Here is a 24,541-nt window from a genome sequence, read left to right as displayed (position 1 = left end):
TACTGCTTACTCACACTTTCTGTTTTGTACCCCTTCAGGTTTTAACTGCTGAGTTCGTATCGACGAGGATATATAGCTAATCTTAGTATTGGTGGCTACTTTTAAGGGTATGATTCTTACCCACACTACTGTACCTTACTTATGCTCTGACATCGCGTGTGAAATGGGTTCGCTCCCACTCGTAGTGCACTCTGGTATTTAGACACTTTTAGATTCAAATTTATTCACTTTTTATACACTATTACATTTTATGGCTTCGTCACCTTCCAGGTGTCGACCAGCACAGCTCGATTCAGGGTCCAAGTGGACTTTCTGGGTCGGGGTGTGTCACTAACGGTACAAAAATTGATGAATTTATATAATCTTGTTACACTTAAACAAAATCAAAACACGCTAAAAAAATAAAATAAAAAGTTGGTTCACGTTCAAATTTTTGACAGCTGCATGTTGAAGGAAAGCAGTGTGAATTCCGATTTCATAGTGTCCTCGGAAAAGTAAAATTCTCTTTGAAGCTACGAAAATGTATTTCCTTTATAGTTGTATTGATTTCAATTTCTCCCAATTTTCCCGTCCCCATTGTCGAAAAAAGTAGAATCACGTTGATGTTTATCGTAGAATGGAATTAATTGAGTACCATTCTTCTTTTAATTAGGTCTCATAGTAACCCAGAAATGCTTTCCTAATTGAGCACCATTCTATTTTATATTTCTTTGTGGTGGTGGTTCAACCTCAACCCCATTCTTCTTTTTTTTTCTTTTTTTTTTTTTTTGCTTCACTTTTAATTTTAATTGCAGATTGTTGTATGATGGAGGAACAATCTTACAAGGGATGATCTTGAACCACCAGCAACGATCTTCAAGGGTGGGAGCAGAGCGGTAGAAAGGGAGGGTTGGGACGACGTCCTTGACGAAATATTTCTATGAGATCGAACTGGTTACATTTTTGCTCATCTCTCTCAGGAAACAGGAATGAAGGATGAGTTTGAACCCTATTTTTATTTTTTAGCATGTTTTGATTTTGTTTAGGTGTAACAGGATTATATAAACTCATCAGTTTTTCTACCATTAGATTAATTGTATGGCTCATATAAAAGAGGTCCTCACAGGTCCTAGAAAAAAGAGGACCTTGAGAGAGCATCTATTACTCAAACATGCAACGAAGGCTGTTCTCCATCTCCTTCACGAAGGGAAAAGGAAAGGGAGAGAGGTGGCCCGAGAGTAAATTGACATAAAGCATATGGAGGAGTCGGCCCTTGAATTTGTTACTCAAGTCGACAACGTTACTGAAACCCCCACTTCCATTGATTGAGGAAAATGCAAATACCGTGCAAGATGAAAGTCAACAAATAGCCTAGTTCGACGACCAAATTACGTCAAAATACTGACGAAATGTGAAGTTTTAAAACCACTACCTTATGTCAAAGTTGGTCGATCAACCAGACTTGGGGGGCATGAAAAAAGGGCCAAAATAATGACCAAAAGTTATATCGGCCATGGGTTTAGGGTTTGGCTGAGAGAAGAGTGAGGCTGAATTATTCGATAGGGAGATGCACCACCGGTGGCCAAAGGATTACAAGCTTTGGTTGGTTTAGTTTTCAATACAATTTGAGTGGTCTTAATGCAGAGTTTTGGCCCGCTTATTGAAGTGGCATGATTCTTTTGCCAATTGATGGTTGATCGCTATCTAATCTGATAATTCAATGCTAAAAATAAAAAATAAAAAATTAAAATGTCATATGAATTTATACTTTTTTTTTTCAATTTGTCATATAAAGTAAATTTTAACTCATTCATTATATCAATTTTTTGAAATCATCCATTTGTCATCTCTTTCTAATTCTCCTAAATTTTTCATTCAAAATAAGTCATGTGCTTCTTGTTTTGATATTTTTGTATTTATAGTTATACGAAGATATATTTACACTAAGGTAGGGTATATTGGTTTTGGACTTGTGGGATCCTTTTTCATAAGTTCTCTAGTTTTATTTGGTACGAACAAAAAAAAAAAATTGGCTAGTAAAAAAAAATGAATGAAAATTGTTGGCTATAGTGATAGGATTTTTAGTACATGCACAAAACAAATTAAAATCACACAAAATACTTGCAAGAGAATAGGTAGTTGTAATATAATATAAACGGTTATAGTAAGGTCGTTCTCCACAGGGATATTTAAAAACAATTTATATTTAATCTAAATCTTAATTCATTACTTAAAACAAAGTTTTAGAAAATATGGTGATTTTATGACCTAGCTTAACGAAACTGATTTTAATTAAAAAGATTAGAAAAATCTGCAATATTAAAGAAGGGGAAAGAAAATAATTTTTGAAAATTAAGTTGTAAAAGCACTAGAGTTCCACCGTCACCTTAACAGTCCTATGTAATTTATCAATTACCTATGAATTAGACATACAACTTTGAAGGTTAGGTTTTCCTAATGTATATTCTACTTGGACCTCCAACCTAGAATGTATATCAAACATGCAATTCGGATCACATGTAAACATAAAAGACTTATTAAGCTTTATTAAAACTCTTTGAAAAATCATGCAACCATTAAGACGTGGTGTTCGCCTTAAGTGAAATTACAATTATTAACCACAAGAAGTCATAACCAATTTCAAGAAACCTTCTGACAAAATTGCATCAAATTACTTTTATAAAGATCCTAATGGTAGCTAAGCATTAAGATGATAGTTTAAACATAGTGATTAATAATTCAAAGTATGTATGCATAATATCATAAGCAATTAAATAAAAACTACATATTCATGCTAATTTTCATGGCCTTACCCTAGCAAAAGAAAGTTAATTACACATATTCATATTTAAAATCAAAAGGAATTTTATTGAAATAGAAAAAGAGTTAAAACACCTTGAAAGTAAAAGTCTCAGAATCTTCAAAAGCTCTAGCCAAATTACTCTCTCCAAAGTCGTACAAAGAAGACGACTAGGGCTAGCCAAAAGGCCTTATTTATGCTACTACAATTGAAATCATTCCTAGAAAATGTCTTAGAATAAAACTAGGAAACAAAATAAATAAAGAGAAACTAGGAAACAATCTCCTAGTCGAACATGGAGAATATGCCATCAAACTGATCAGCCACGTTTTTAACTCAAAAAAGCTCCAAAACAGGCCCAAGATAGCTTATTTTAAAGACATTATGAACATATCTCCATGAGGGTCCGAACCCAAAAGAGACATTCTTGGACGCCAAAAAATCCAAATAAGCCCAAAAACGTCACTTTGGCAGCATTGCACACTGCTCATTCATTTCATCGCCATAAATAATCCATTTGGTAGAAAAATCTGAAACATTGACACGAACTAGTTGAGAGACTCACAAACATCCTCCAATTGAAATCACTCCAAAATTCATCTATTTGATCACTTTTTCTCAAGAGGAAGTTGAAAGTCCTACATTGAAAATATAATTCAAAGTATCAAAATTTCACCAAAATAATTACCAAAACATACCAAGAATAAGGGAAAATATATAATATGAAATCAAATCATCATAGAGATTATTTGAGCAACACATGCATATATTAACAATTAAAAAAAAGTATGAACTCAAAACAAATCTAAGTTCCATAAAAATTCAAGGCCTAGTGGATGGTGAACCAAGACTCCTTCCATAAATGAAAGAAGAAAGTTTGAACTTTACCCTTGAAGCACCCTTGTTTTAACAAGGCAACCACCCAAGTGGAGGGCCTTCAAGTCCTCTCCTTGCTCCTTGGATCTTTGTTTCTTCATTGCTCCTTTGCTCCTTGAGAATTTGATGAAAGGATTCTTCAAGCAGAAAAGAGATGGCACCTCTAAGTCCACACACCATGGATGTGATGTGAAGACAAGATGGATAAACTAGGATATGTTTTGATGCTAATAAAACTTTATCTAGTTGACTAGATAAAGAGAGAGAGGGAGAGTTTGTGTGCCTCCAAACTTTCTCTCCAAAGAACCCTAATGAGTTTTTGCCTATAAGGTCACTTTTACACACACAAGTGAATGACATAAGTGAAATTGAGGCCAATCCTCATGTATAGCCAGCTACCCTAGTGTGGGTGAGCTTGTGTCTCATTTTGTTTAAGTTGTCATACAAAGTTTAATGGACCTTATGGATCAAAGCCCATTGGGCCTAGAAAACCCGAAACTAATTTGAAGCCTAGTACAAACCTTTCTTATGATAAATAAATAATTAATTAATTTTAACCATACACAATTAAACTATTTAATTGCTTATATCCATCCCAATTACATATCTTGCATCTCACCCTAACACAGTGTACGATCCATTAGGTTACAATTAATGAGGCAGTGGATGATTGTGACTCTTACTAAACAATTGTGAATTAAAACTTACTTTCAATCTCCCTATGACGAAGATTAATGATTACTAATATTCAAGGTTTTCACAAACCATGAGGACACCTGATAGTATGCCATGACTACCCAAACTAAATAGAAGTGGTTGAAGAACTTATTCAGTTACAACTACAATGTAGTACAATGTTTCTCTAATTCAATACTCCTAACCACATTGTTTAGTTGATAAACTGTTTGGTTGATAGTTTATCTCATGTCTACTATCCAATACGATACTTCTGTATATGATTCTAGTGAACATGATTTGGAACATTGTTCCTAAGTCATATTCATATGATTTGGCCAAGGACTCTCTAACCATATCTTAGAGTGTTCTTCTTCCACTATGGAAGGTTAGAGGTCCCTTGTTGTACACTTACATGTCTCTACAGATAAATTAATGACCCCAACAATGCTAGGAACATGCCCAAGATGAGGCATGTACTTTGTTACATTGACAAATGATGAAAGGCATACCCAAAAGGCATATGTGGTGTCTCAAGTCAAATGACTACTTGTTTCTGTGTATGTATGTATAAGAGTGTGTGTGTGTGTATGTTAATGTATATATATGTATATATTATGCATATGTATATGTACTTTAGTCTTAACACATGACATTATTTTGCTTCACTTGCTAATTATTCGAAATGCCGTCAAATTTGAGCATTGGTCGTTGACGCACTCCTTTAGTTAATTTATAAACTGACATGACATTATGATGAGTTTTTCAATCTGCCACACCTCGCGGGCATAAACTTTTGTGACAATCGAACATGGAGGTAATTGAGAAACAGTTTCTAAACAGCCAATGTTTTGCACTCGAAAAGGCATCTACGCAACTTAAGACACACGGATGAAGATAGTCCGAGATCAAGTTCCACAACTTCACACCGGATATCAGTGCAAATCCAAGCATCCACACCAGAAGCATCCTTGATTCCGCCCTGGTAAAGAGAACATTTTTCCATCTGCGTGACAAAACGTTGCAGCTCTCTTACAACAAACCTCAGCCCCCCATTTTTGTAGATTAAAAACCAGCGGATGTGATGAGTTGATATGCGCAATACGCAGCTCATGCCTGAAAAATATAATGTGGTACAGTGGTACCGGTCTGTTTGTCAATAGGACTGAAGTGCTTTGTGGGTTTGTTTGTTATGCAAGAAAAGAGTTGCCAAGAAAATCGACCGGGAACAAACTCTGGAAAAATTCTCCCCTAAATGATTTAAACGGAAAGCTTGAGAACTTAACTATGTCATGTCAGTACTAACTATAATCCTAGTTTTGAACATTACAGTACAAAGTCCAGAAGGACAAAATTGGAGTCATCGTCATCGGTTGAGACTCGAGTGTATTTATCTTCACCAAAATTTTCATCTGTGATAATTTTGATCCAGCTCCAATAGCTCAGGAAAGTACTAAGTTTGCTTACCAGTCAGGTCAACGATCTTAGAACCTTACCAATTCAATTCTTCTATGATAGATGATCCGCAGAGTATATCTTGAGTGCAGTCGTAACGTAATCGCTCTGTCATGAACAAGTAAGAAACAGCTATATCCATTCAGAGACACTTTACTGAGTGACGTCAGACTTCAGCTCTCTGTTCACATAATCCAAGTATCCCTGACAAATATGGAAATATAAATTGATGTTAGCACCCAAGACTCCGAAAACTGATTGAGATGAATGCTCTTCGTATTGTCCACTTGAAACAACCAAAGAATCAGTTCTCGTTTGATAACCACCATTTCACATGATTGAGATATGCGGAAAGTACATATGGGAGAAAGGATAGACGAAGAAAGTTGGTGGGAGAGAAGAAATAAAGAATAATGAACAAAAATGAAATCTTGAGAGGGAAAACAACTCACAGTAGCTTTTGGTTTTTAGTTTTCATTTTGTGTACATTTCTTCTACATCTATTATAAATTTCCCCATATCTCAAGCACAAATAGTGAAAAATAAAAAACTAAAAACAAGGGTCATCAAACGGGTCCGTTACGATATTTATTCAGTTTTATCTAGCACAATCCGACACCTTTTATTGGATTCTATGTAACGGAAGAAAACATACAACACTACCTGGAGTATACCGACAGCAGCAAACTTGTCCATAATTGTCTTGGACTGAACTGGAGGCAGATTCAAAGGCTTCAACAGTAGTTCCACGTTCTGTTTGCGGTAAAATAAAATCTGAGATTCTAGATCGCTTACAAAATAAGGACACTTGTTGTGTAATTTGTAATAATAGCCTAACTCTTAAGTGTAGGCTGCTCTTCTGCCGGCAAACAAAGTACAAGCAAGATCTTTAACATTTGAAACAAAAAAACTGCAAAACCTAATGGATAGTAAATTAACACTAGACACATCCAAGTTAGCAGCAGTGCCCATATGATGAATGAATAGTGTCAGAAGCATCATGTCACAAGACTAAATAATTTTCCCACACTATACGCACTAACCTTTGATGTAAATCCCTCGTCCCAATATGTATACTTTAAGCCTTCCAGTTTTCTTGTCTTAGAGAGGTCGTCAATGAAAAGCTTCACTTGGACAGCCTAAACAAAGACAAGAAAATCATGATAAAAAAATGAGAGAGTCCCCACATAGACAACTCAAGCTAAGAATACACACATCAGGAGTCCCTTTTTGTCTGTCGAACGGGTATCCAACAATGAAGCCCACCAGAGAAAGCTCAGAAATCTGCATACAGAAACAGAAGGAATTATGAATCTGACCCGGGAACTAACATGGACCAAGGTTTCAAACAGTCTCACATCACTGATGTAATATCACGTATGATTTGTACTCATGCTTGGTTACATGCCTGTTACGCCTAGAAATCTAATGATATTGAATACTTGGGTATGACCAGGAGAAACCAAAGTTCCTAAACTCATGAGAAGTTCAGAACCAATCACGAAGAAAAACTAAATGCATATAGATATCATTGAGGCAGCACCTAATGTTGCATTAGCATGATTTCTAGACTTCACTCTGAAAATTACTTATGTTTAAAACGTATAAGATTACGATAATGTCTTTGGCCACATATTGCTATAGAAATGTGTATAACACGGATACAGATGAAAACAATGAGAGGCATTTGGCCAATTATCTGACAAGAACAAAACTATTAACATCTTGTATGAGCCCTATCCCTATCGTATCGTAACCAATGTTGGGGGGTGATGTCTAAACTTCACCTCATATCAGAGAAACGCTGAAGTTTAGGCTAAAATCGACATATATCGTTGATATTGCTGATACATGTGTTAAAATAGTGGAGAAACTCATATTTCGTTCAAACCAATGTTTGACAACATACCCAAAGTTTCATTTTAAATTTCCAGAATTTAACAGTGCCAGAACATCTGTAACTTCAATTTCTAGAATTTAACTTGTAAATGGCACTTCAATTAACATAAACAAGTAAATAAAATCAGGAAATGAACAAAAAACAAAAAAAACCTCACCAAACTCTGAAAATCGGCAGCCATCAAACCAATATTTGATTTCTTCCTCAACAGAACACTGCGGCGCATCAAATATTAAGAGACCCAAACTCATATGTGAACCATAATTTGAAGATTTACAGGAGGAAATTATTCCAGTACCTCAAGGGCGACGCAATCTTGTTATGAAGATCCGAAACGGCTACGCCGACGTACTTGTCGCCGACGTCCAAACCCAGCAACCGCCCGCGTTCCAGAGTATTGGCCTTGACCAGATCCTGGAACAAGTTCAGCGGCTTCACGTACCTCATCTATGTATTTGATGAACTCACTTACGGATTTGTCCAACACTTACGGCGTCGACTGATTGGCGAGGGAGTGCCAGTGCTTATGTTTTTTTTTTGTTTTTTTGTTTTTTTTTTTTTCACAAACGATATTACGAGGGGAGTACTTTAAATTTTTCACTTATAAAATAAATAAACAGGAATACAACTAGATGTTACTGATTGGCTACGTTTGCTTAACTTCGTCGCACTTTGGAACCTGTGAATAGGACAAGTTAAATGGGTCGGACCGGGTTGAATGATAGTCTGCCTGCATTAGGCTGGCCCAGCCCGTTAAATTTTTGGTGCTTTTGCAAAAAGTTACCTGTTATAATAGCCCGTTTACTATTTAATCCCGTTTTCAAAACTTCTACATTTTTTTTCTTTTTAAATTTGCAAATGAGAAATCTTAGATTTGATTTTTGCTAAATACGAATTTAAATCACATTACCACTAAACGATTGGAAGATTAATCCATCACCTTACCTTAGTGTAGATAATATCGTTTGTTCACGAAAAAACAAAAAAAAAAAAAGAGAACCTTTGGCAATGGGATGGGTCGGATCGAGGATGCCAATGCGGTGTAAATGTAAATTGAAGGTATTTTAAATTATTATCAATTCGAGTTATGTTTAACGAGATGGAGTGAAATTGGGAGTAATCTTCGGTGAAAGTCATTAAAAAATAGAGTTATACTGGCACACATCAAATAGACGTAATACCACACCACCAGAGTAACCGAAGTGATTCTCACACCCTTTTTAGCCTCTTGCAGATTACGATTTAATCCTAATCGTTGAATTTATTTAATTCAATAGCCATAAACAAATAGGAAAACATGAGATGCTAAAAAACGTGTGAAAATCACTTCCCTTCGAATAACAGGGGCTGCTTTACTCCATACAACTGAAAAGTTGCATTTATAACTTCAGAAATATTTCCAGGACGAACCAAAAAAAGGGGAAAACTCATCATATAGCTCAAGCATTTAAAATTTAGGACCATCTACGTGAGCTGAAATCAGGGTAATCAATTGAATAAATTAAATCATGGCCTACAACCAATTTTCTTTTTAATGTTTCACCCTTCCAAATGAGAAAACACAGAGAGACTATCAAGCTTGGCACGTCGTTTAGCCGCCCTTCTGAAAGGTTTCCGATTTCGCCACCATAAACGTTCGATCCCGCTAGAACACCTATAAACATTGTTGGGGTCTGTAATTGCAAGAATCTTTTGTGCTAGATTGGACTCCGCCTTCTTTGGGTTCGTCCTGCACTTTGCATGCGTAGGAGAGGGCGTTTTGGGCTCTACAGATTTCGCATCACTACATCTGTCGAAGCATGCATTTTGGGAGAACCAGTTATTGGACACGCATGGTATAGGATACAATAAATTTAGAGGAGACAAGACTGACCTCTCTTGATCCACCACGGGTTCACAACACTCTTCTCCTAGAGGCTGACATGCAGGGCATATGTAAACCTTTGGTGTGGAACGTAATTTAATGCAATCAAAGTGATACCACTCATTACATTGGTCACACGCAATCATTGCTCGTTGATCATACGGCTTTCGGCAAATGCAATAAAGCATACTCCGAGCTTTCAACAACTGAAACAAGTAAGCATTTTTTTTAGGGGGTCAGAGATCAGCATAGTTTACTAACAAAAGGCCACAGCACATAATTAAGACGAAAGCCTCCTCTGTACCTTAAGTTCCCTCTCTAGACGAACAGGCAAATTTTCACCCTCCGAAACAAGTTCAAAAACTTTATCCAAGGGGAGAGCCCCAGAATCGGCAGCAACCTGTGCACAAAAGGCAAATAAGAGAGGAGAGGAGAGAGAAACAGAGAAGATAGGAGAAAGAGAGGACAGAAAAATGCTCCTAACCTTCTTAGCAGTATCTGCCCACTGCAAACCAATAATCCTCACTTCGGTAAGTTTCTGCCAATAATAATCCGCAGGCAGAATGTTCAAGGCAGCTCCCTAAACATTGAAGAAAAGATAAATAAATGCATGAACATTAACTACAGCAAAAATAGACGATATTCTTTCCTGCTAAATTGCTTTACTTGATAAAGGTTTGCTATTTTGGACAATCAAGAGTGACCTCACACCAGAACATTTGTTTTTGCCTTAAAAGTTGAAGTTCAATGTATTAAATGCTTTTTCTTTCATTTCTTTAGTTTCTAAAAGCAAAAAAACTGTAGCCACCATTTCTCGGTATCCAGTACTCGTGCACAAGCAAAGAAATTTCTCGATCTAATAACCAACTGTTGGAAAATGTTTTCCATGCCACCGTTTGGTCGAAAAAAACCACAAAGGACAGAGAAATTGTTGCATGAGAAATCCATCTTAAGAACATAGAACGCGCTTCAAATTCATTTAATATCAGCAGGACATACCTCTTTTAACTGCTGCTGAACCTGTTGGATTGTGGGCTTTTGTGAACCCTCCAATAACCTATTGACTCTGACTTTCCATGAGTATCTTGATAAAGCCAACATAAGGTTGATATCACCTTCATGATCATGTACACCCTGCATTTCTCTGGCCTGTATAACAAAAACAATTTCAATCACGAAGATGTACCAAGCCTATATCAAGGTCATTCCCATCAACAGAATATGCCAAGATTGGTTATTCTCCATTTTTCTTTTCAATTTCTGGAAGACTAGTTTTCTAACAACATAACTAGCAAATTCCAACCCAAAGGCATTTATGCTAGATGACAAAACCAATGGGTCCATCATATTTAAAATAAAATAAAATAGTTCAACACTACAGCAAAACGCTCCTTAAGATACCTTTAAAGCTGTTGTTAGTTTTTCAACGAGCACACTGAGATCCTTATCAGAATAAGCTAATGCAAAATCCACTAATTCTGTCAAGCGAGATTTGCATGCTTGAGCTTGCTTCAAAACTTCTTTCAGTACATCTCTTTCTTTAATACTGTAAATCCAAAACAATGTTAATAATTTCAATAACTTTAAGAACAAAGTATGAATAAACAAGTAACTTAAAAGAGTGCACTTCATTACCAAACACAGAAGTCTTCTTCACCGGATAAATGTTCAATAATTTTTTGAAGTTCTGGACGCATCCCACCAAATTTCTATACCATATAAATAGGATATTAAAATAGATATCAAACATACAGCCTTCCTTACAGAATATACTAGACAAATTAAATACATACCAGAGTACTGAGCCCACTTGGAGAAGAAGTTCCAGATACCAGATATCGGCAACATGGGCATTCATATTCTGCATGTTTTCCACCTACCATGGAAGACCCTAGACACCTCAAATGGTAGCTGTTCAAGAAGATATCAAGTTATAACCTATAACAGAGGGGAAAATTTACAGGAATTGTGTTTCTTGCTTGAAATTCTTCATAGTAAAAACATGTGATTGAAGTGCAAAAATAAGATTGAAATAACAACCTATTGTGAAACAATTAAGTACTAATAATAACACGTAAGGGTGAAGGACCTGCAAAAATTTACAATAGCAATAAATAACTTACCAGTCCTTGCATGAAGAACAAGTAAGAAATTCCTGATCCAGAGAACCACTGGAGCAGCAAGCAAAAGAACTACTCTCTTTCAAGCCATGTGGTTTCTCATATATGTGTATACATCTCTTCAGAGTCTGTCCTATCTGTGAATCAATAACAACGATTCAAGTCCCTAGGGAAAACATAACAATTAGATGTAATAAATTACAGTTTTAGCTGAAAACCTTTTCTAAACTGCCAAGCAATGAATTATCATCCCCAACTACTATCCTGAAAATATCCATGCACTGTTGTTTCCAACTCTCAACCCTTTCAACTTCAGATACAATCAAATCTAGTTCTGTGCAACTGAAAGCAGCAGAAACTCCAAGTTCCTGAGTGCAATTGAATCATATTAGGCATGTTTTCAGGAATTTAAGTACATAATCGAATGTAATTTAACAATCAATATAATTGACAAGAGAAAGCAGGCAAAAATTATACAACATTGACCAAGCCAAAGTGTTGTACTCTTCAACAATCATAGAAGTCATCAGTCATAATCAAACATCACCTATGCTGATCTATTAACATTATAAATACAAGTGAAGACATTTACTTAAAGGTGAACTGCAAGGGAACAAAGATGAACTTTGTCATGTCAAAAGCACTAAAGCATGTATAAGCGCACAATCTGACGTCATACCTTTAGCTGTAATGTTAGAGACCAAGATCGTTCTCCTGGCCTTAGGCTGAAAAGTTGATGCACTTGCTCAAGCCAGGACCTACAATACATTTACAATTACTTATTATAAATCATACTGGTAATGCAAGAGAGGTCAATACAAATTGAAAACCCAGAAGCCAAAAGTTTTTTTTGTTTTTGTTTTTTGTTATCCAGCTTGTTGCATGCTTAGGCCCAAATTGTTTTCCTTTCCCTCAAGATCAAAAGGGAAAAGGTACAATAAATCAGACCGCCCAAAGAGATCATAATATGATATTAGCAGAAAACAAGCCACTGGATCATGCAGCATCCCCGAAATTCTAGTATACAAGTTTTAAGGACCAGTTCATTCCAAAAATTCTTTCCTTCAACTTGATAACTAAACATCAAAACATTGCTTAATACAATAAAATCATGACAGAACTTTTATTTCTAGTAGAAGCAGAACCAACATAATATTACCAAATAATATGTACACAAATTTGGGAATAAGTACTTTTTTTTCTAAAGAAATAATTTTGCAGTGACAACAGTATTTGAAAAACACCTTTCTCAAACACTCAGATTATTAGCCTCATTTTCATATTCTGCAACAGCCTGGACTTGTTGCATGCATACCAAGTCCTTGAAACTTTTTCTAACTCCTCCCACAAATATATCAAGTGATGCACTTCAGTTTAAAAAGTGAAAGTAAAACAATGGACAGGTCAAAAGACACGGCAAGCTCACTTGTGTTTCTGAATAGCACATTCAAGTTGATCAACCATCAATGGGAAGGAGACACTGATACTCTGCAAAAGATGATGATACAGTTTAGTATGGCAAGTATAAAAATATCCATGTATAGAATTGATTTGAAATATTACCAGAAAATAAAAACACCTGAGATTTAGAAAGAACTTCTTCAGCTTCACCTAAAGTGCATCTTTTAGAATTGCATGATGCAGAAATAACCTTTGTAGCATGCTCAAGCCATTTCAGCCCTTCAACCAACGAGCCCCACAATGCACTAGGGGCAAATGTACCACATAAATTTTCTGCAGCACTCGCCAAATTTTCAACATCCTACAACAGAAATGACAAGTCTCCATAAAATTGCCAACAGAAAGGCATTGTATAGAAAGTAAAAAGAATCATAGTGTTAAAACAAGGCACATGAAAACCAAGCAAGACCAAGATAGCATCCTCATCATTCCACCACTAGCACCAAGGTAGCTTAACAATCACAGGGACACTTTTTTAAGTTGGTCTATATAATACTCATTTACTCTTGCTTAGCAACTTGAGCCTTGCGTTCATTTTGATTGTGGTGGGTTGAGACTTGGGATTGTCATTTCATTTAGGGCCAATATTTACTCTTCCTAATTCCTTTTCTCTTTCTCAGCTCTCTAGTCTATGTCCCCACCATCTCTCCCTTCTCTTTGTTTGAAAAAAATGAACAATAAAAGACAAAAAACAAAAAACAAAACTTCTGTGAAAAACAGGCTTCTAGTTGTACGGAAAACTAGGAGTCCTGGATGCAATGGACAAACATTGATACACTTTTTATGATGTGTCGGACAAACATTGATACATTCCTTGTGCTGTGCCTGTCCATCATATTTCTCTATAATGTATATATTGCATTAATTGGTACAAGAGCTGGTCGCTACTCCACCGCTAAATGCATTTTATCATCCTAATAAAATAACTAGAGGAGATGCTCTACACCTGCAAACATTTTCAGATTAAGAACTATAAATTTCAAGCACTTCAAAGATTTAGCAATTGTCCTTTCAACTTGAAGGCGAAAAGTTAGTACCAGGAAGCATGGAGGATCAAGTCATGGGAATATTAACGATTCTAGTGATAACTCTGCCAGCAGTCATAACTGGATTTGGTAGGAAATGCAAGGGGAAAACGGATATACTACCACAACTAAAACTTAAGCATCATGTTGTACAATCACTATTGCAAACTCATACGAAGTTGAGCACAACCGCAACATAAAATTTGATTACTATTGGAGTATGAAGTATCACCTCAAGGGGAGTTACTCCAATGCTGAAAGAAAGAGCCTTCTTACACCATTGCAGCACAGAACAAGCCTCCTTAAGTTTCACAAGCTCGCCAAAGTCAAAAGAAAGAGATAAACCAGTGCTTCCCATGGATTTGATTCTTGCAATTAGATGTTCAATCTTAGAAAGAAGACCATCTCTTGTTCCATCTCCAATGATCCTCATATCAAATAGGCACCTTGTATCTTGCAGTAGACAGCAAGCGTCATTCTCCCATTCCTTACAGTTCATCAAAACAGTCTCAAGCATCCTTATTTCTTTCAAAGAAACCTTCAGAGGCTTTGACTCAGAAACTAATTCCTGCAACATTAAACCATATTGTCATCTAGGTCTTTCAATTTTTAGCAAAGAAAACAAACAGGAGACATTTGAGAACCTTCAAGGTGTCGACATTCAGCAAAGGACTTGAAACAGATACCAAAGGAGAAGTCATTAAAAATGGCTTTGACCTACTCAACCAGATCTTAGCCTTTGATAGTGCATCCTTGACATCATGGAGAGAAGATAAATGCACATGTATGTCTTCCGAACTCCTAAAACATTCAAATCAATTATTAGAACCAGCAAAGGAACTTATCCACGAACACCCATATGGTTAAAAAAATGTAAAGCATGTTGAAGACCTGATAACATCCTCAAAGTCAGATATCTGAGCCTTGTGTGCAAGGATATATTTCGCTCTTTCCTCCCATAGCATAGCAACAGCTAACACTTCAGACATATCAACGAATAACTTCTCCCCCTCAACATGTAACCTGAAAGAGAAACACCAAATGACCAAGGGTAAATGCAAATATAATCCAGAGTCTTGAGTTCAAACTTGTAACAGGCATCAAGGTTAAAAAACATACATTCTTGCCTCCATCATCACTTCTTGAATGAAGTCCAGAGACAATTTAGTATCTCGCATCTGCACATATTCCAAGTAAATTATATGCATTTGGGTGTCTAATTAGGATTCAAGCACAAAAAACAAGTGAAACAACATAGGAGCAGGCCAGAAGAAGGGGGGAGGGATGGATACCCAGTGGGTCAGCTTAGGCCCACTTAACTTCTTGTGTACACACTGCAATTTTGCAACATGGCATGCACAAAAACTCACATAGACACAAATCCAGTGGGCCTAAGCTAATCCCATTGGGTACCCACAACCACCTATAGAGGAAGGGAAGGAGACAAATTACATACTAATAGTAACTTACCCTCAGCGCCTTTTCCCTGCACTGAGCCTTCTTCAACTCAAACTCTACGATAGACAACTGATGAACTGATAAAAAAACCAAACCCAATGTTAGCAACACGAGAGACCTATTTCCATTATACAAGTACTGAAAAAGTCAACATATTCCAGAACCTTTAATTTTCAAAGATGCTCCATCTGTTAATATGAGCATTAACTCATTAACTACATTATTTTGATCCTCCCTTTCGTGAATGTTCACAAGAACAGCATTAAGACGAGAAATCCAAGAAACTGTATCAATGTGGTACTGCTTCAGAAGCTTCAGCTCTGGTGTGTTAACAGTAAAACCATCCAATTGTTTCAGAAGCGCCTCAACATCCTACAGAAGCCATGTATTCATAAGTACAAGTACTTTAAATCATGCAAATCATTTGGGTAGCCTATTAACCATATCACTAACCTCAAGGCTAATAGGACCTTTCAAAATTTCACCACATCGAGCACGCCATGATTCAGCTGTCCTTAATAGATCTGAAAGCCTATCCATGTCTGGGAGTTCAACTTGGAGCTCTGAAATCTGTTTATTAGATTCAATTTTAAGATCCCAACCACCAAAAACAAATTGTTAAGTCACAACTCACAACCTAAAAGATTTAAACAAAACACAAAGTTTGGCAACAGAACAGCATGCCAGCCATTATTACCTCTGAATTCAAATTGTAAACAACATCAATCCCAATTGCTGCAGTACGTGTCTCTGAGATACATTTTCTTATGCCTTCCATCAAGACCTGCCCCGATAATGAAGCCAGATTATAAACATTAACTTGCCATATACCAAGAATACGTTATAGCTTGAATTATTGTTAAATGAGGTTTTAGTAGAATTTGAATCCAAATAAAGTAAACTACCTCTGCAGATGAAATTTTTTGTAGTAAATTTTCACTTTCTTTCACATAGACTGGAAGCTCACAGGCTCTGGAATACAACAATTTCAACTCCGATATCTGGAGGGACAATTGTAAACAAATGTTAATCATTATGAATGAAGTCAAATGAGATCACACTGTAATTGATAGTGCTATTTGTAGACATCGAAAAGAGACAATGCCTATTTTCTTCATGTATATGCGTGACCAGAGAAAAGGTGAATTTCTTGAGCTTCGCTCTGGCCCTGGCCTTTTTCTTCACATTAGTATCTTTAGAACACTGTTAGATAAACTCATGAGAAAATAGACTTATGAGAAATAGAGAAAAACCTTTAGGCATGATGACATAGCAGATTCAATTTCCTGTATCAACATTTTTGCCTTTTCTGCATAACCCTGTATCACATAATCACACACCTGGTAAGATTCTTAGTTGGCAAGCCAAGGATAAGCACAAACTAACAATTACAACCACTCAGAAAACTGTAACCTTCAAATTATGATGCCCAGTCTCGTAACAGGGCACCACATCAAAACTCAGCAATTCATTGATATAATCCAAGTGAACTTTCTCGATACTGTTTCCACTACGAGATGACCAAGTTTCAAGTTTAGATAGACAATCTCTTACACCTTCAGCCCATTTCTGAAATCTGATCAAATTCTTGGTTGTTTCCCGCACCTATATTTCAATGTGAAAGTAGATGAGCATAATGTCTGTTAGGTAAAATTTCAGAACGTAACAGAAGATAAAAAGCAGTTAAAACTCACAGGATTCATCTCTGAGCCAGCCCAAAGAAACTGTTCAGCTTCTTTTAATAAAGACACATACTCATCTCTTGAAAATGGATTCTGAGAAATCTTGCACGAGCGCAAAAGCCATTGTTCTGCAAGTTGAGCAAAAGTGGCATGGCCCCCTTTGACCTACATGCATTGCATGGCCTCAGAAGCACTCTTAAAAAATCCACATACTAATACATCACATAGTAGGCACCACATTTGTTGAGTAAGTCAGTTAATGTTAAAAATCATGCAGGACATTCTTAGAAAGAAAAATAGATTAACATTAAAAACCCAATCCAAAGCATGATAGTCAGCCTAACATTATCAGTCAAGATAAAAAAATCCTACCTTTTTTGTCAAAGCCGTTGGTTCATCAGTGCATGAGATTTGCCTTCTTATAGTCCTACTTTGTGTTGTCTCCTCAAAACCATGTTTATCCATTTCAAGGACCAATTCATGCAACTCTGCCAGAGAATAACGATATAAAAGACGGAGTCTTCTGGATTTGCATTCGCAAAGGTGTTCCCAATGCTGCACAAAAGGCAAAGTATTTTTGTGAGAATAAAGCATATGGGTTGAACAGTCAGACTTCCAAGTTCCTAGTCCAATCAAGTTCATAACTTGATTTTACACAGTAAATAGTTATCATTATAATTTAGTTAGTACGTGAGAATTCTTAGCAAGGTAAGGATAAGAAACAAAGTTATCAACTCTGGGTGAAAGAGATCAGGTAATTAATATCACCTATCAAACCCCTAATGAAAACAGAAAAAAAAACAGTCGGGTTTATCATCTAAACTAAAAATTTCCAATCAAGTAATCTGCATTCTGACTCAATACCCCCAAACATTGAAAAAAATCTACTTACAAATATTATCCATATCTTTGTTAGGATGCTAAAAGATTAAAGGACCAGAATCATGTACAATAGTATGTATAATATACTTGAAAATTTTATTTTACTCTTTTGTCCTCAATCAATCTATTCCACCTCATGATGTTCACTCCACCCTTAATTACCAAACAGTGTTACTAAAGGTTGAATAGATAATATCTAGGTGATTGGTCATTGCATCACCTCCATCAACTTAAAATAATTGGGAAAAAAAATCTCCAAAAAAGAACAATTGTGCAAACATGTGCTTTTACTTTTTTTCTCCATTCAAACCATAACAATCCCATGCAAGGTTTATATGTGCATGGGTTAGGGTCATATGTTACGTCTGAACTAAATTTACACACAAATTCAAAACAGAGGGAGGATTTGAAACAGAATCTGAGAATCACATACCTCCAGACATACAAATGCAGATGGCCTACAACGACAAACAACAGCAGAAAGAAAAAGATACTGTTGGCATATAATGCATGTAGGATCCTACAAAAACAAAACAGCAGGAAATATCATTATGATCCGAAAATAATTAAAGTTGCACAGCATATGCCCAAACACAAGGTCGTAATGCAGTATGGCAAGTACCTCTTCGGTACCAACATACTCAGGGCATGTCCGAGAGGACATACGGGATGATCTGATGATCCCTTTCCTCCAAAGGCGCTCCCTCCAGGTTTTTTCCTTATTGTAGATTCTTGTCAATTCTTTCTTCAAATAAGTTGATACTCTGCTGTCACAGTCACTCTTCTAAACCAAAACAAAATTAAGCGCATGAGACCTATAATTCAGTTAAGTGACTGGAGAAAGAATTTAAAGGGAGAAAGGAAACCAATAAACAATGTTGGCACAAGAAAACTACTTTTGCAGCATTATTGACTATAATTTGATAATCAGACGTGAAAACCTTTTTTAACAATGTACATTGATGAGTGTAAGCTATGAAGCCAAGGGCTATCCAACAAACATTATTATGCCTTCAATTCACATTATAATGGCTTCATAACCCAAGGGCTACTCCAATATAATATTAGCTTCATAACTGCAGAGGTTTGCATATTTTTAAATGAGCTCATTTTGAGCATTATGGAAACACCCACTACACAACATATAGCCTGCAATAGCATCCCATCTAAAATTTGAACCAAGAGATATAAAATGAAAGTTGTTCAACAGGTAAAACCAATGTTTTAAAAGGCAAAGGCATAGGCAAGGCGTTTCATACCCTGCCTAGGCGAAAGCCTTGAGGCGTGAGGTGAAGCCTCACAGAACCTATGTGGAGTCTTAAAAAGAAAAATAAAGGATAACATATAACGTTAAAAAGTAGGTAATATACTAATATATAACGTTAAAAGTAAAATGTCTTATGAGTTTTTTTAGGTCCATAAAATATATCAAAACATATAAAAAGTATAAAAACAGTTTCTTTCTGCTAATCTTTTTTTTTTTTAATATCTATAAAAATAATATAAAAAAAAAAACAAAATCTTAAAAAAAATGCTAAAAGAATCTGTAACAGCTGTTAGTAAAGTGCAGAAAAAAATAGAAAGAAAAACCAGCCAAAAGTTTGCGTCGTCTTCATCTTCTCTGCAACTGAAGACAAAACGCAGATTTCAACCGAATTTTTTTCAGATTTCAGCAACTTTTATAAAACTGGCGCCTAATCAAACGCCCTGGAGTGAGCCTCATCCGCCCAGGCACGCCCCGACAAAGCTACACGAGTTTTTCGCCGACTCCCACAAAACAGAGACGGCAAGCCACCCGCCCAGCCTCCGAGGCCACCTAGGCATGCCCCGAGGCGAGTATTTTAAAACATTGGGTAAAACAATCACAAATTTTATTACCAAGCAAACAGGACTTGCATTTGTGTATCATTATACAATACAAGCCTAAATATTTGTTGTACACATGCATATAGTTGCATAAGTTGTTGGTCCCCCAAGCTTCCAGCCAAAACCCAAAACACCAAGCAAATACTTGAAATTTCAAACACTGAATTGGCTAGCTAGTTTAGGGTATTTGTTGTACACATGCATACAGTAGAATAAGATGTTCTATCACTAAAATTAACCTTGGCTAGCACACAAACAAGCTCCTCGTGAGACAGAACGGCAGTTTTGTGATAAAGCTGATACAGCCCTGCTCCAAACCCACCATGAGGTAGCCAGTCCGCAGGAGCAAAATTGACAGCTTCTGCACAATTCAAACCTGAAAATGCCAGAGCAAAGTGTTATGCCTGCGCAGCAATTAACTGAACACTACATCTACTAACCACTATCAACTTGTAAAGCAAAATGCCATACCAAGATTAAAGCCTCCATGGTAAGATCTGGGGAAGGTGATGACAAAATTCCCAGGCTCCTAGCAGAGAGCAAGTGTGAAAAGAACATCAACAATTACTAAAGATACCAGATAGATGAATAATTTAAAATTGGTATGTGTATAATTAAAGTTGAAAAGGAAACCATAAATCCAGTTTTGAATGTACTTATAGAAAGCCATGCCAGAGCATTGCATACAATTGAGAACCTACAGATTCTTAATTCAAAATTTTATATATTACCAAACTCCTTCAAAAGAAAGGGGAGTGCAAAAACGAAGGAAACCTCTAGCAACATTTCATTAAAAAGTGATATCTCTAGCAACATAAAAACTATCACGGTTGTCACTGTGTCTCCCCATTCATATTCTTCTGTGTGAAAAATTAATATTAGCATTTTTCAGCATTGCTTTTTGTCAATTATAGAAGAAAGGCTTTCAATACACGATATCGAATTCAAAATGCTCAAACCTGTAGCACACTATATACAGGAACTCCATTCGCTTGCAAAACAGATGGATTTAACATGGTGACAAGCTGAAAGAGTAAATCAGGTTGTGCATCAAAAAGATCAGGAAGACTGTTGCGCATCACCTACAAGAACATAAGTAAAAAAATGTGTCTATAATAATTCAGCATCAGAAAAACACTATTTAGTTAGCATATGAACCACCAACGAAAGCAATGGTAAATATGAAGATTTACAGAATCAGAAGAGAATTACAGCAGGCAATGAGAGGTATGATTCAATACAAATTAAATTCATTCCCTTGCCATAATAATGTACTATAGAAATTCTGAATTAGAAAAAAAAAAAAAAAAAAAAATTGACGTACAAGAAGGATACCATAAATAAGAATGTGCTGATATTCTAAGAACAAATACCAAACCCCCAAAATAGATGAAAAAAATGAAAGGGTTACCTTCTCAAATGCACTGGCTTCACCACCAGGGACGCTGTACCAACATTTTGGCTCTCCCCTGAGAAAACAATATTAAGCTAACATTCAAATCATCCACCTTAAGTTACAGAAAAGAAAAAATATTTGACTTCTGAAAAAGAGCAAATATTTTATCACTGAATATGAATTGTCACTTTGAAAGCTCACATCCCACAAGTTTCCTTATAAAAAATCCTGAATATAATTTAATGAAGAAAGGTGAAATACTCATCCACTACAGAGAGACAACAAAAGAATAAAACTTCGAAAGTTGTTTTTTTCTCAAATATATGCAAAAGTCTGAAGGTAATCCAACAGCATAGCCTCATAAGTCTACCAACATATCGGCTTTCAACTATGAAACACATAATTTTCCAAACTAGTAGGGCAAGAGATGCAAAATTAGTTTTTACTTGATCAGTGAAACTAAAAATAGAAATGACTCGTCACTATAAGCCAACCACAATGAGATGATACTAGGACATGGCCGAGGTTAGATAACTGTTTCAGTACTCAAATAATCATTAAAAGAACCCAAGGTGCATGATTGGAAGATGACAAATGGACAGGTTTAAGTAAACCATAATCAAAGTTAAAATCAAAACTGGTATCGTCAACCAGGTATACTTCAATGCAATAACAATTTTACCAATATCTGCACTTTTATGTTGACTGAAAACGGCACTGGGAATAATCATCGCAAAAGAAACATTACTTCCAAAAGTGTATTTTGTATGTGATGCATGTATGTTTCCTGAAAATGCTGTCCTCTGTGGTTATAACCTAAAATCTTGTTCAAAAGTCATCCCGCACATAGCTTCTTTTGAGTTCTTTTAATGCACAATATAAACAGGATAGACAGAAATTTTATTATTAATTTCATAGGATTCCATGGGAAAAAATCGAGTGAAATCATGTCTTTCTTTTCTTTTCTTTTTTAGGGCAATAAGGGTGTCTCCTTGTCTTCTCTTCATGTTTCTTAAGTCTTGTATTTATTTGCTGGCCCCAAATATTTCTCTCATGTTTCTTAACTCTTGTATTTATTTGCTGGCCCCAAATATTTCTCTCTCAGTCACACACACACGTACACAAACCAATAGGAGTTGGCATCTGATCCTGCTCCATGGAATGTGCACAAGTTTACAACTCAAAGCCCCACTAATAATCATCTTACGTGGATAATTTATTTTGCATTTGTAGCCAAAATTATCTTGTATATAATATTAAAAAAAATACACAAGATATACATACCAGTGGTGATAATTCATTGAGTAAAAACAATGATCTTCAAAATGCCAGCAAAAAGATGAGAACAACATCCCAACATACAGCCAAGGAACCATAACACCAGCAATGTTATGATGAACAGCTTGAAGCACCGATCCTTTCAATTTGGGCAAGTTATTGAGATTCCATGGGCTACTGCAGTACTCATCCCATATCTTGGCCTCAGCCGATTCTGGTTTCTGGTCATTTACACGCGGAAACCCACTCCCATATATGGAAGTATCCAAGTCACTGCCATACTTAACTTCAACCTCACCGACTGAACCCTCCACAATCTCCCAAAACTTTTTCTCTATTTGCACCCTTGATGCAGATCCTGACCCAAACCATTTCCTCTTGGAGCGATTAGCCATACGCCTAAAAACTTCCAGCGAGAACTGCTTACCAGGAACAAAGCCAAAACTATCCTTGTCGGAATTCAAGCAATCCAAACAATACCAATTCCCTGGCGGAACCTGTTTCAATGGAGGAGACAGGCAATAAATGTGCCACCCCTTATTACACCTATCACACAAAAGCATCACTTCCCCATGCAGACCACTTCTGCATTGTTCACATATCTGATCATGCTCCTCATCCTCCTTCTCTACCTTACCAACCTTAACTTTCTCACTATCATTATTGACTCGCCTCCTTTTGGAGCTGGAACATTCAAAACTCTGTTCACTCCTCTTTTCCACAGGCATAACCCTCTTACATCTCCTAGCCCCCTCTTTGTTCAGCTTGTTATAATACTTTTCATAATCAAACAAATGATCTCGATACAGTTGACACAACACGTGCTTCGAGCACTCCGAAATCTTTATCAGCGGCCTCACAAAACGAGCAACCTCCCCCCACTTCTTCCCCTTGACAACCTTATCATATCCTCCATACCGCTTCACAGCATTAAACAATTTACACAAATCCAACTCCTCCCCTTCGAAAACCACCCTCTTCCGCAACTTCTTCCCACAGTGGTCCTCCCAAAACCTACTGTACTCCAACTCAAAAGTCTTGGAATCGCAAGATGCAGGCCGCACCTGAAGCTGGTGAATGGCCTGCGTCTTTGTAGGAAACGTAAACGAATCCAGATCCAACGCAAACGGGGGTTTCCAGCTCTTCGGCGGAACTATCTTACAAATCCCATACGCCTCGGCCTCGGGCCTGATCTTATAAATATACTCCAAAGGGTCTCTAAATTCATCTTCACTAGGGTAATACACAGGTGCAGATGGAATATTCAATGATCCAGATGCTGTAACACTCAAATTTTGACCTACCACTCCCTTCTCCACAGCCCTGGGTTTTCCCTTACCCATCAACACCACCACACATATACGCAGAACCTATATGCATATAACTAACTACCTACATAAACATAATTAATTTCCAATTAATTTAATTAAATTGACATTGCAGTACTGAAATTCGAACTCGAGTGGTTTTTAGGGTTTTGCAGAGCGTACCTTTTGTAGATAACCTCAGACTGGCGAGTGAACCGTGAATTCCGAGTTTCGTACGAAACGAAAATGCAAGGCAACTTAAAAGGAAAGAAGCATAATTACGCATTAGGGCCTGAAAATGGTTAAAATTACGAGAATGGTAACCCTATCTTTTACTGGCCGTATGTTTCGTCGTTATTGTGTTTGTCTCGTTTGGTCTTTTTCCGCCGTTTGCATCGAGGCGCGGATTGTTTGGGGGACTCTTCACGCGCTGCGATATCGGGCAGCTGAGCGTGTGCTGTGGGATGGAATCGACGGTCAGGATTCAGGCGATTTGTTTTGCTCTTGGCTTGAGAGC

At 36.7% G+C, this 24,541-nt stretch overlaps 2 protein-coding genes and 1 long non-coding RNA gene across 7 annotated transcripts; all 3 read right to left on the bottom strand.

Moving 5' to 3' along the window:
- Positions 1 to 2,826: 2,826 nt before the first annotated feature.
- On the bottom strand, positions 2,827 to 4,918 carry LOC148691245 (uncharacterized). Its single transcript, XR_015955406.1, has 2 exons — positions 3,668 to 4,918; positions 2,827 to 3,309 (listed from the first exon to the last, which is right to left on the bottom strand). It is a non-coding gene; the product is annotated as an uncharacterized LOC148691245 (long non-coding RNA).
- An 88-nt stretch (positions 4,919 to 5,006) lies between these two features.
- On the bottom strand, positions 5,007 to 8,265 carry LOC137713557 (Polynucleotidyl transferase, ribonuclease H-like superfamily protein). 4 transcript variants are annotated; one of them, XR_015955404.1, is made up of 7 exons: positions 7,984 to 8,265; positions 7,843 to 7,900; positions 7,001 to 7,069; positions 6,829 to 6,924; positions 6,449 to 6,644; positions 5,827 to 5,989; positions 5,007 to 5,446 (listed from the first exon to the last, which is right to left on the bottom strand). XR_015955404.1 is itself a non-coding variant. In XM_088683619.1 (6 exons), the coding sequence occupies exons 1-6, from the start codon at positions 8,130 to 8,132 to the stop codon at positions 5,952 to 5,954; spliced, it is 606 nt and encodes a 201-aa protein (XP_088539745.1). In that variant the 5' UTR covers positions 8,133 to 8,265; the 3' UTR covers positions 5,567 to 5,951. The 4 variants fall into 4 exon arrangements, 2 of the variants coding, with proteins under 2 accessions (XP_088539745.1, XP_068308969.2); XR_015955405.1 differs by having other exon boundaries at positions 6,449 to 6,538; XM_088683619.1 differs by lacking the exon at positions 5,007 to 5,446 and having other exon boundaries at positions 5,567 to 5,989.
- Positions 8,266 to 9,154: 889 nt separating this feature from the next.
- LOC137711926 (lysine-specific demethylase JMJ17) lies at positions 9,155 to 24,292 on the bottom strand. 2 transcript variants are annotated; one of them, XM_068451079.2, is made up of 34 exons: positions 24,208 to 24,292; positions 22,724 to 24,109; positions 21,455 to 21,512; positions 21,003 to 21,125; positions 20,515 to 20,572; positions 20,283 to 20,419; positions 18,800 to 18,961; positions 18,611 to 18,697; positions 17,668 to 17,850; positions 17,308 to 17,460; positions 17,027 to 17,218; positions 16,867 to 16,932; positions 16,519 to 16,614; positions 16,311 to 16,397; positions 16,067 to 16,183; positions 15,778 to 15,985; positions 15,626 to 15,690; positions 15,275 to 15,333; positions 15,047 to 15,178; positions 14,800 to 14,956; positions 14,388 to 14,723; positions 13,249 to 13,431; positions 13,096 to 13,157; positions 12,349 to 12,427; positions 11,888 to 12,037; positions 11,673 to 11,806; positions 11,343 to 11,460; positions 11,185 to 11,258; positions 10,951 to 11,095; positions 10,549 to 10,698; positions 10,034 to 10,129; positions 9,854 to 9,949; positions 9,559 to 9,755; positions 9,155 to 9,474 (listed from the first exon to the last, which is right to left on the bottom strand). In XM_068451079.2, the coding sequence occupies exons 2-34, from the start codon at positions 24,058 to 24,060 to the stop codon at positions 9,225 to 9,227; spliced, it is 5,547 nt and encodes a 1,848-aa protein (XP_068307180.2). In that variant the 5' UTR covers positions 24,061 to 24,109; positions 24,208 to 24,292; the 3' UTR covers positions 9,155 to 9,224. The 2 variants fall into 2 exon arrangements, with proteins under 2 accessions (XP_068307180.2, XP_068307181.2); XM_068451080.2 differs by having other exon boundaries at positions 18,800 to 18,958.
- Positions 24,293 to 24,541: the final 249 nt, after the last annotated feature.

The sequence above is a fragment of the Pyrus communis genome, chromosome 14 (assembly GCF_041283825.1).
Source record: "Pyrus communis isolate YQ-2024b chromosome 14, ASM4128382v1, whole genome shotgun sequence".
NCBI lineage: Eukaryota > Viridiplantae > Streptophyta > Magnoliopsida > Rosales > Rosaceae > Pyrus > Pyrus communis.
Note: the sequence above shows the minus strand (reverse complement) of the source record. Positions and strands in the feature narration are given on the sequence as shown.

Coding starts and splice junctions, on each gene's coding strand:
- LOC137711926 (XM_068451079.2), bottom strand. CDS start 24,060: ATGGGTAAGGGAAAACCCAGGGCTGTGGAGAAGGGAGTGGTAGGTCAA. Junction 15,179..15,274: donor GTGATGATGGAGGCAAGAAT/GTATGTTTTTTA, acceptor TTTCTCTTTCAG/GTTACATGTTGAGGGGGAGA. Junction 9,475..9,558: donor CCCGTGGTGGATCAAGAGAG/GTCAGTCTTGTC, acceptor ATGCTTCGACAG/ATGTAGTGATGCGAAATCTG.
- LOC137713557 (XM_088683619.1), bottom strand. CDS start 8,132: ATGAGGTACGTGAAGCCGCTGAACTTGTTCCAGGATCTGGTCAAGGCC. Junction 7,901..7,983: donor AAGATTGCGTCGCCCTTGAG/GTACTGGAATAA, acceptor GATGCGCCGCAG/TGTTCTGTTGAGGAAGAAAT. Junction 6,925..7,000: donor GACAAAAAGGGACTCCTGAT/GTGTGTATTCTT, acceptor GTCTTTGTTTAG/GCTGTCCAAGTGAAGCTTTT.